Source organism: Semicossyphus pulcher, unplaced genomic scaffold (assembly GCF_022749685.1).
Source record: "Semicossyphus pulcher isolate SPU_LCO1_2020_fin unplaced genomic scaffold, fSemPul1.0.p SCAF_6, whole genome shotgun sequence".
Lineage (NCBI taxonomy): Eukaryota > Metazoa > Chordata > Actinopteri > Labriformes > Labridae > Semicossyphus > Semicossyphus pulcher.
In genome coordinates this window covers 1,610,770-1,622,543 of record NW_027211737.1, presented here as the reverse complement: position 1 = coordinate 1,622,543, position 11,774 = coordinate 1,610,770, and the positions used below count along the sequence as shown (strand labels likewise).

Here is an 11,774-nt window from a genome sequence, read left to right as displayed (position 1 = left end):
TTCATCTGCTGCACTAAGTTTCCTTGGCCGACCACTGCGTCTATAATCCTCAACGTTGCCCGTTTCTTTGTGCTTCTTCAGAAGAGCTTGAACAGCACATCTTGAAACCCCAGTCTGCTTTGAAATCTTTGTCTGGGAAAGACCTTGCTGTTGCAGTATAACTACCTTGTGTCTTGTTGCTGTGCTCAGTCTTGCCATGGTGTATGACCTGTGACATGAAACTGTCTTCCACAGCCTCACCTTGGTAGCAGAGTTTGGCTGTTCCTCACCCAGTTTTAAGCCTCCTACAGCTGTTTCTGTTTCAGTTAATGACTGTGTATCAACCTTCAGGTGAAATTGATGATCATTAGCACCTGTTTGGTATAATTGGTTGATCATACACCTGACTATAATCCTACAAAATCCCCAACTTTGTGCAAGTGCACCTGTAAGAATTGATGCTGGTTTGAAAGGGTAGTAACACCAAATATTGATTTGATTTAGATTTTTCTTTTGTTCGCTCACTGACTCATTTTGTGAATGGATCAAAAATAAAGAAAACTAAAACTTTTGCACAGTACTGTATATAATAAGTAATTCATATAGAATACTAATGAGATAATTATAATAAAAGCAATGTTAATAATAATAATAATAATAATAATAATAATAAAAATAATAGTATTATTTTAAAAAAAAAGCTGCTTGGGAATGAGAAAAAAATAAATTAGTATTGTTATTTTCACCCAGAGTTAATTTTACCCCCTGGTTGGGTCAAAGAAACAACCCAGAGGTTGGGTTAAAAGACTAACCCAGCACATGTTCTATCACATAACACACCAGGGGTGGGGTTAAGGTTGGGTTATTTTTTAACCCAGCAGTTTTTAGTGTGTAAAGACTCTGATTGAGTCTCTTCTTTTAAACATGAATTAGTTCCTGTTTAAGGTGTTATATATGATACAGTAACTCAGTGTTGTTGTAAAAACAAACATGATGTCCTGGTTTCACGCTCTGTTACATCATCACAGCACAGAAACTTTGTATCTGTTAAACAGGAGCAGCCGGGATGTGTTCTCTGTTTATAAAAATGAAACCACATCCAGATGTGTCATATGTTTGCACAGAGGGACTCTTCAGCCCTCAGTTTGTCCTGCAGGCTCACAGATATTTCACATTCAAGTTTCATCCCATCAAAGATCATCCTCTTTTCAAAACAGGAAATAAAGAATAAAACAGGAAGTAGAGCAGGATGAATCTAGAACAACACATAAACACGCACACACGGCTCTGCCCTCTGTTTGTGCTCTCAGATTGCTCATTGTGTTAGTATTGTTTGTGTTTGTGACCATAGTTCATATTTAAAAATGAATATGAATATGAAAAAACGTTACACTCTGTTAAAAATGAAAAGAAGTCTGTACTCGACAATCTTGATGGGAATTTAATAAGAATGATTGCTGATTACATTTCTGAACCATATTTTTAACCGCAGTTTGAATGAAAGCATCTTCCCCAAATATGGAAAGTTGCACAAATTATACCAGTATCAACAAATAATAAGATAACTTTCACTGGGCCTAACAGCAGACCTGTTTATATTCATGGAAAAATTCTTAAATTTTAAACTGTTTTTCTGTTAATGACCTTGGTTCTGAGTTCCAACACGCCGATAAAGTTGGCCACTCAACTTGCACTGTATTAACACAGATGACTGATGACTGTCTGTGCCTAATAGATCAAAAGAATATTGTTGGCGCCGTCCTGCTGGATTTTAGTGCAGCTTTCGATGTGATTGGCCACAAACTCTTATTGCACTCAAACTCTTATTCAACTTTTATACTACAATGTTACAATTTCATTAAGCAGACACTTTTGTCCAAAGTGATGTACATGTGAGAGTTAATGCAATACAAGCAACGATCAAGACAGGAGGGAACGAAGTCAGTCAGAGCCAACAAACAGCTTCAAGTGCCATCAGACACCGGTGCTGACAGGAAGTTTATAGGGCGTTATTGTTTTTTTTAAATCCTAGTTAGCATAAACTACATCCTCCTACATCCTGTCATCATCATCAGTAGCATCAATATCATTAAGGTCAGAGGTGTTCATAAAGAGCTGGGTCTTTAGCTTCTTCTTAAAGGTGAAAGGGACTCCACAGACCGAATGGAGTTTGGTAGCTCGTTCCACCTGGGGACTACTGAGGAGAAGAGTCTAGTAGAGACTTAGAGCCCTGTTGTGATGGGAGTACCAGGCGCCTTTCATTGGTAGAGCGTAGTGGGCGGGACGGAGTGTAGACCTGGATGAGGGCGTTCAGGTAGGCAGGAGCCGTTTTTGTTGCTGTTTTGTAAGCAAGCAACAGTGTTTGAATTTGATGCAAGCAGCAGCTGGGATGTGAACAGTGGAGGGATATGAGCAGTGTAGGGATATGTGCCATTTTGGGTTGATTGATGACCAGTCGCGCTGCTGCGTTCTGGATCATCTGCAGAGGTTTGAATGTGCATGCAGGAAGGCCTGCCAGTAGGGAGTTGAAGTAATCAATGCGTGATATCACGAGAGCCTGTACCAGCAGGTGTGTTGCATGCTCTGACAGGTAGGGTTTGATCTTCCTGATGTTGTACAGGGCAAATCAACATGACCGAGCAATCGAGGCCACGTGAGGCTTACAGGTTAGCTGGTCCTCAATTGTGAAACCCAGGTTCCGGGCAGACTTAGTGGGTATGAGTTCAGTTTGTCCAAGCTGGATGTTGATCTGTGGTAGCATAGAGGGACTGGCTGGGATGACAAGGAGCTCAGTCTTGGATAGGTTGAGCTGAAGGTGGCATTCTTTCATCCATTTAGAGATATCAGCAAGGCATAATGAGATCCGTGCCGAGGCTGTAGTGTTGTCTGGTGGGAATGACAGGAAGAGCTGGGTATCGTCCACATGAGATGGTATGAGAAACCAACGTTGGCTATGCCAGCGGGAGCAATTTGGGGTTCGGTGTCTGTAGCCTGAGGGAGGGATCGAACTTCCGAACTTCTGATTGAAAGACGACCGACTCTACCACTAAACCAGAGCCGCCCAGGTATCGAACACCAACAGTATCAGGACAGTAAAGCAGTATGGCTCTGCCTGCCAGAGATCCGTCCATGCTCCCCCCTTGTCCAGACCCCCTGCTGTCCCATGCTGGCAGCTCTGCTTGACCTCTCCTCCTCCACTGCAGCCCTCACCTCCTCCTATAGCAGCCTTTCCTTCTCCTTCCCCTTGCAACATACTGAGGTGTTGGGAATGTTCCCAACCTGCTCTACCACAGGTCACTGCTGTCAACGACCATGTCCAGGCTCTTTACTGGCTTCTTCGAAATGGTTTGAATATGTGACCCTGCGATGCTGAACCAGAACTTGGGACTGTGCAATACTGTCTTAGATAAGTGCAATAACAAATGCCTATGCAGATTTACCTAGGGATAGTGCAAAATTAACTATTTTTTATTTTATGTTTGGATTGATATTTTATTTGTCTACATCTTTGTGTTGTATGATGCTGCTTTTATATCTTATAAAACCACTGAGGAGAAGCACCTGATTTTGTTGTAAAGCTGAACAATAACTATAAAGGCATTCTGATGCTGAACCTGTCCATGACTTTGATGGCTTAAAGCTCATCTGAGGCCACCAGATGAGTTTTTTCAGCCCTTGAAGGATCCAGCTGAATCCTGGCCCTGATTCTGTGGAGATTGTCAGGTCATCCATGAAACCCTAATGGGAGGCTGTTGGATCCCTGGTCATGAGTTTGGGCCCTGGCACTCTGGCTCTACTGACTTTGCAATCATGTTTATCTCCAGGGTGAATAGCGTCATAGAGCTTGTGCAGCCTGTTACTGTCCCAACCTCCAGGGTGTCTCATATTACTGAACCTGTTGAGACTCTCATCTTCTCAACTGGTTGTAATAATCCAGGATCAGGTCTGCAACATGGTTTGGTACTGTGTAATGGTTGACTGGGCTAGTTTATAGGGAATGGAGCCCTATGCATTGGCAGGGTGAAGCCAAAGCACAGTGAGGTCTCTACCGTTGTCCCAGGCTTCACGGATAAGCTGAGTCCCCACTCCAATGTAGTCTAGACACCAGGGTGCTCCCAGGATCCCTCTCTTCTGTTCTGATGTGTCTATGTAGTTGTTACTGGTGAGGAAGTCAGCCAGCCGTCTTGCTGTGATGCTGAAGAAGATCTTTCTCTCCACACTCAGCAAAGAGATGATCCTGAGCCGATCATTTCTCTTGGACTCCTCCTCCTTTGGAATCCAGACCCCTTCAGCAAATCTTTAGGTGAAAACAGAACACAGATGTTTGAATCATCATTAAGCTGATCTATAGTCTTTATATCTTCACAAACACACCTCACCTGCTGATTTACCTCCAGACAAAAACACATTCATCAGATCTGCTCCTCTGATTCAGAGTCACATGTTGATGACTGTCTCACGAATGACTGATTCTGTTGACCACATCTCTTTACAGTAATCAACATTAATATATCCATTATTAACATGAATATCCATTATTATGTAACATTATGATGTAACATTATCGTGATCATTAATATGATCATTAGTGCAGCTTGTGTTGAAGGTGGTCTGATCACAGGTCTCAGATTCTATACAAAATATTATAATGTTAATGTTAATTATGATGAGGTTATCTGGGTCTTGAGCATAGACTGCATAAAAAGATGGGCGACATGACAGCTCCCTAAAAGTGAAGCCAAACCCTCTCTATCGTCCCCTGCTGACTGGCTGCAGTATAGGTCATAAAGCCCACCTCCTCCATCTTCACAGATGGGACATGAGTCAAACTATAAAATCTAAAATACACGCCCAAGACATTTTTCTCAAATATGATTTCTGTCATTATAGTTAGTTCTTAGCAGGCTGATTTATGTCACAGTGTTCATTTTTCTAACAAGTTTACATTAAATTAGTTATTTGATGCTATAAAAACAATTATTGATAGCTCTGTTGACCTGACAGGATCTCAGAGAGCAGTCAAACTCTCTTTAACCGACTCTTTTTGAGCTCTTTTATGCATCTGTTCTGGGTGGGGGGCTGCTGCTGGTTGGGGGGGGGGGGGGGGCGTCCACAGAGGCCCTATACAGTGTATGAGCGGCCCTGCATCATCATAATGTGACCAAACAGGAGCAGCAGGAGGCGGAGAGGAGCTGCTAACCCGCACCGCTGATTCTCCTCCGCCCGCCCCGGACATCCACTCATCCACCCGGATTACAACTCCTCACACCTCCTCAGCCCTCCGCCCCGCTGACGGAGAACATGTGAGAGGAGCAGGGAGGTTAAATCTGTTGAAGTGGAAACAAGCGATCAGAAACTCCTGAAAAGAGACTGAAGCGGCGGACACGATGAGCGGAGTCTTCATCTCTCTGAGCGGTAAATACCACTTTTATCTTTATGTGAATGAATCAGATTATGAAGTTTAGTTAAGAACTTTAGTTTCGTTCAGTTTTAATATATATACTGTGGAGGGCGTGGTTAAAAACTCAGTTTATCGCAGCAGAAATAAAATCAGAACGTCTGTTCTCAGTTTAACAAAACACATGAAAGTTGCACTCAGATTAAACTGCAGTCTCATGCGGGTTTCTCTCCTCCTGATGCGGGTCTCTCTCGACCTGGTGCGGGTCTCTCGTCCTGCTGCGGGTACTCCTTCCCCCCGCAGTCCTCCTCCTGGCCGGACTCCTGCGGGCACAGCAGCACCTCCTCCCCGGCTCATGCAGCTTCGAGCTGGGATCGTGCGGATACACGTCAGACCCGCAGAGTGGCAGCTGGAGCATGAATGAGGAAGGTAGAGTCATCTTCATCTTGCTCTTGATGAAACAGATAAACACACTGTGGGGTCACGTGTAAATATACAGTAGTTTACCACGCAGAGGTTACATGATAATACAGCTGGAAGGTATATAACATTACATGTTCACTCACTATGGGTCAGACTGCAGCATATACTCTATACTGTGTATATATCAGACATGATGAGGTGGTGAAGAGTCCCTTACACAGGAGACAAGATCCCTTCACAATAAGAGACAACAGATGAATCTATCACACTGTGTTAATAATCATGTGTTCACTGTGACGCTTCTGATGAATTAAATTGTGTTCATCACTCAGGTACGATCAAAGACAAGTATGATCACAGACAGGTATGATCAGAGACAGGTATGATCACAGACAGGTATGATCACAAACAGGTATGATCGCAGACAGGTATAATCGCAGACACAGATATGATCAGAGACACAGGTTTGATCACAGACAGGTATGATCACAGACAGGTATGATCACAGGTATGATCACAGACAGGTATGATCACAGGTATGATCACAGACACAGGTATGATCCCAGACAGGTAAGATCACAGACAGGTATGATTACAGACAGGTATGATCACAGACAGGTTTGATCACAGACAGGTATGATCACAGACACAGGTATGATCAGAGACAGGTATGATCACAGACACAGGTATGATCACAGATACAGGTATGATCAGAGACAGGTATGATTACAGACAGGTATGATCCCAGACAGGTATGAATACAGACAGGTATGATCACAGACAGGTTTGATCAGAGACAGGTATGATCACAGACACAGGTATGATCAGAGACAGGTATGATCACAGACACAGGTATGATCACAGATACAAGTATGATCAGAAACAGGTATGATCACAGACAGGTATGATCAGAGACAGGTATGACCACAGACAGGTATGATCAGAGACAGGTATGATCACAGACACAAGTATGATCACAGACAGATATGATCACAGACAGGTATGACCACAGACAGGTTTGATCACAGACACAGGTATGATCACAGACAGGTATGATCACAGACAGGTATGACCACAGACAGGTTTGATCACAGACACAGGTATGATCACAAACAGGTATGATCACAGACAGGTATGATCACAGGTATGATCACAGACACAGGTATGATCCCAGACAGGTATGATCACAGACACAGGTATGATCCCAGACAGGTATGATTACAGACAGGTATGATCACAGACAGGTTTGATCACAGACAGGTATGATCACAGACACAGGTATGATCACAGGTATGATCACAGACACAGGTATGATCACAGACAGGTAAGATCACAGACACAGGTATGATCACAGATACAGGTATGATCACAGACAGGTATGATTACAGACAGGTATGATCAGAGACAGGTATGATCACAGACAGTTATGATCAGAGACAGGTATGATCACAGACACAGGTATGATCACAGACAGATATGATCACAGACAGGTATGACCACAGACAGGTTTGATCACAGACACAGGTATGATCACAGACAGGTATGATCACAGACAGGTATGACCACAGACAGGTTTGATCACAGACACAGGTATGATCACAGACAGGTATGATCACAGACAGGTATGACCACAGACAGGTTTGATCACAGACACAGGTATGATCAGAGACAGGTATGATCACAGACACAGGTAAGATCACAGACACAGGTATGATCACAGATACAGGTATGATCACAGACAGGTATGATTACAGACAGGTATGATTACAGACAGGTATGATCAGAGACAGGTATGATCACAGACAGTTATGATCAGAGACAGGTATGATCACAGACACAGGTATGATCACAGACAGATATGATCACAGACAGGTATGACCACAGACAGGTTTGATCACAGACACAGGTATGATCACAGACAGGTATGATCACAGACAGGTATGACCACAGACAGGTTTGATCACAGACACAGGTATGATCACAGACAGGTATGATCACAGACAGGTATGACCACAGACAGGTTTGATCACAGACACAGGTATGATCAGAGACAGGTATGATCACAGACACAGGTATGATCACAGACAGGTATGATCACAAACAGGTATGATCACAGACAGGTATGATCAGAAACAGGTATGATCACAGACACAGGTATGATCCCAGACAGGTATGATTACAGACAGGTATGATTACAGACAGGTATGATTACAGACAGGTATGATCAGAGACAGGTATGATCACAGACAGGTATGATCAGAGACAGGTATGATTACAGACAGGTATGATCAGAAACAGGTATGATCACAGACAGGTATGATCACAGACACAGGTATGATCACAGACAGGTATGATCACAGGTATGATCACAGACACAGGTATGATCCCAGACAGGTATGATTACAGACACAGGTATGATCCCAGACAGGTATGATTACAGACAGGTATGATCACAGACAGGTTTGATCACAGACAGGTATGATCACAGACACAGGTATGATCACAGGTATGATCACAGACACAGGTATGATCACAGACAGGTAAGATCACAGACACAGGTATGATCACAGATACAGGTATGATCACAGACAGGTATGATTACAGACAGGTATGATTACAGACAGGTATGATCAGAGACAGGTATGATCACAGACAGTTATGATCAGAGACAGGTATGATCACAGACACAGGTATGATCACAGACAGATATGATCACAGACAGGTATGACCACAGACAGGTTTGATCACAGACACAGGTATGATCACAGACAGGTATGATCACAGACAGGTATGACCACAGACAGGTTTGATCACAGACACAGGTATGATCACAGACAGGTATGATCACAGACAGGTATGACCACAGACAGGTTTGATCACAGACACAGGTATGATCAGAGACACAGGTATGATCAGAGACAGGTATGATCAGAGACACAGGTATGATCAGAGACACAGGTATGATCACAGACAGGTATGATCAGAGACAGGTATGATCACAGACAGGTATGATCACAGACAGGTATGATCAGAGACACAGGTATGATCACAGACAGGTATGATCAGAGACACAGGTATGATCAGAGACACAGGCATGATCAGAGACAGGTATGATCAGAGACACAGGTATGATCAGAGACAGGTATGATCAGAGACACAGGCATGATCAGAGACAGGTATGATCAGAGACACAGGTATGATCAGAGACACAGTCACGATCAGAGACACAGTCACGATCAGAGACAGGTATGATCAGAGACAGGCACGATCAGAGACACAGGTCTCTGCTGGACATCGGAGTGCAGTAAGCTCAGAGGCTCAGTCCTCTCCTCACACACAGTATGTGTGCCTGTCTGCTGAGGGTTTCGGTCCAGTAGTTTCTGATGTCAACATCTTGTTTTTGAGAGAAGTACAGGGAGGCACACCTCCACCTGGTTGAACCGAGCTCTATTATGTCGTGATATCACAGAGTCCTTCTCACACCTCCACCTGTAAAGAACTGAAATCAGGTTCCTCTCACTTCCTCTGGAGCTTTACACCTCATGTCTATTAGTGGTAATAACTGACCAGAGTTATTTATCAGACTAGAGAAGCTCAGAGAGGAACTTGGCACACTCTAATCAGGACACTTAAAGTAACTTCTTAATCTTCTTATCACTTCGGCCCACCGTCTTCTCTGTGGGGAAAAGCAGCCCTGACTCCCTGCTCCGGACGCCAAATAAACGCGTCAGACGTGTTGGACGCTCTGTTAGTCCAATAAAGCGCACACAGATTATCTGTCTGATATTTACATGAACAAATCTCCAAAAGGCTCCAACAGCACAAACACGGCCCAGAGGTTACGTTCAGTGACTGAATTAGCTGAGGGGACACCTAGCAGACAGCTAGCAGCTCCCAGCTGTCACTCAAAGAGGCCACGCCCCTAATGATGCATCACTTTAAGCCTTAATATAATGTAAACAGGTGAGTTGTATAAAGATTCTCCCCGTACGGTTGTCATGAAGAGAGAAATGAGCTATAGAGACCCAAACTGTTTTTTGTACCAGGCTGTAAACATGTTTATTTCTGCTGTAAAGTTTAACATGGGGCTCTATGGGGACTGACTCACTGCTGGAGACAGCCTCAAGGGGACACCAGAGGAACTGCAGTTGGATTAGTTTCTCAGCCTGGAAGTTCCTGGTTGTTTTAAATGTTGAAGTTTAATTTGACTTAAATCCTGTGAGTGTGTTTAGTTACAGAGTGAAGCAGCTCGTCTTAGGCCACAGAGCAGCTGCCTCCTGTTCTCTGTCAGTTTATGTTTCCTTTGTGTGTGTGTGTGTGTGTGTGAGTGTATGTGAGAGAGAGTGACTGAGTGTGAGTGTAGTTCTCCGTGTATAATAACAGATGTGTGAGTCTGAACCTCTAACCAGACTCTGACAGCCTCCGCCCCCTGAGACAGAAAATAAACCCATGAAGAAGAAGAGGAGACCACGGCGGTGTTTACTGTTTGGTCACCATGGTGCTGTGGGCTGAGCTGAGCAACCTGCTCCAAAATAAGAGCCTGAGGGCGAGACAGTGGTTAAACCAGGAGGAGGAGGAGGAGGAGGAGGAGAGGATAAAGAGAGAGGAGGAGGAGAATAGGACAGGAGCAGAAGAAAGACAGGAGGAGGAGGAGGAGAAAAGAAGCGAAGAGGAGGAGAGGAGCGGAGAGAAGGAGAGGTGGAGAGTACAGCGACCTGTAGAGTGTATCAGGTTTTGTATTGGGGCAGTATTGACTCTCACGCTGATGTAAACAGAGTTGCAGGTTAGCTCCTGTGTCTGAACTCTTTGTTCTCCGGGTGTGACTTCAGAGTAGCAGAGGAGCAGGAGGACAGAGGAAATGACTGACTTTAATCTGTGTTCAGACCAGAAGTGAAGCTAACTGCGGCCCGATTATATAACAGTGAGATCACAGCAGCAGACGAGAAACATACAAGCTCAGCTGATTCCTTTTCAGTTTGTCTTCATAGCGCTGTAGTAAGACAGATCTCAGCCAACGTGTGCCTTGTTAGATACAGTGAAACTGCCACTCAGTGGAGACAGAAGGACAGGCGCTCTACAGCTGAAACAGAACGCCGGTAGTTGGTGTCCATCAGAGAAATCCTGGTACTGATCCGAGCTAACAGCTCATCACACTGGGCACTGGTCAGCCTCAAGGAGCCGGAGGCAGCATTTCTTATCTTGGTGTTGTGGGTCTTTGTGCAGCTCGGCAGCCTGAGCTCTGTGTGACACACTCTGAACTGATCTCATGTCAGTGTGCTCCAGCTTCTCAATCTCCTGTAGCTTCATGTCAGTACAACAGTGTCATCGTAACACTCAGCATCATGTGACTCAAGTTGCAGTGAAGTTTAAACTATTGTAGGTTAACAGGCAGAGTAACTTAATGTGTGTGAGTGTCTGCATCTATTGTTCAGATATTATTGATCAGTTCAGTTAATGATTAATTCAGTTAAAAAGGCGTCAGACTCGCTCACATTAATCTCACAGATTTCTGCTGCCAACAATCCTCCATGAACTTCTTTTGACCAAATAAGGGATCACAGATAGAACTGTACACACACACACACACACACACACACACACACACACACACACACACACACACACACAGAGACACGCACACGCACACACACACACAGACACACACACACACGCATGATTTAAGGCTGAGGGCTTTTAAAGCTCCATAAACACACTTTATACCCTCTAAATGGACTCCCTCTCTCTCTGGGTAAATAATCTGTGAGCTGTGACTTACAGGAGAGATGGAAACTCTGTGTCACTGTATTATTTTACATCTAAAGCTGCGAGCATCTTTAATGTACAGTTTTAAACATTATAGATGTCTATGCTTCCTCTCAGTATCTCTCTGTATCAGTCTTTTCATGTTGTTACTCCTCTGCTCCTCCTCCAGGTTAACTCTCTGTCTGACTTTAAAATAATGTCACAGAGGTTA

At 44.0% G+C, this 11,774-nt stretch overlaps 1 protein-coding gene across 1 annotated transcript in view; it reads left to right on the top strand.

The window, feature by feature from the left end:
* Nucleotides 1–5,308: 5,308 nt before the first annotated feature.
* Nucleotides 5,309–11,774, top strand: part of mamdc2a (MAM domain containing 2a) — a 35,525-nt gene continuing 29,059 nt past the window's right edge. The window contains exons 1-2 of the mRNA XM_069683169.1: nucleotides 5,309–5,394; nucleotides 5,681–5,806. Coding sequence (XP_069539270.1) covers nucleotides 5,367–5,394; nucleotides 5,681–5,806 — 154 coding nt within the window. The 5' untranslated portion in view covers nucleotides 5,309–5,366. The remainder of the gene's footprint in view (nucleotides 5,395–5,680; nucleotides 5,807–11,774) is intronic.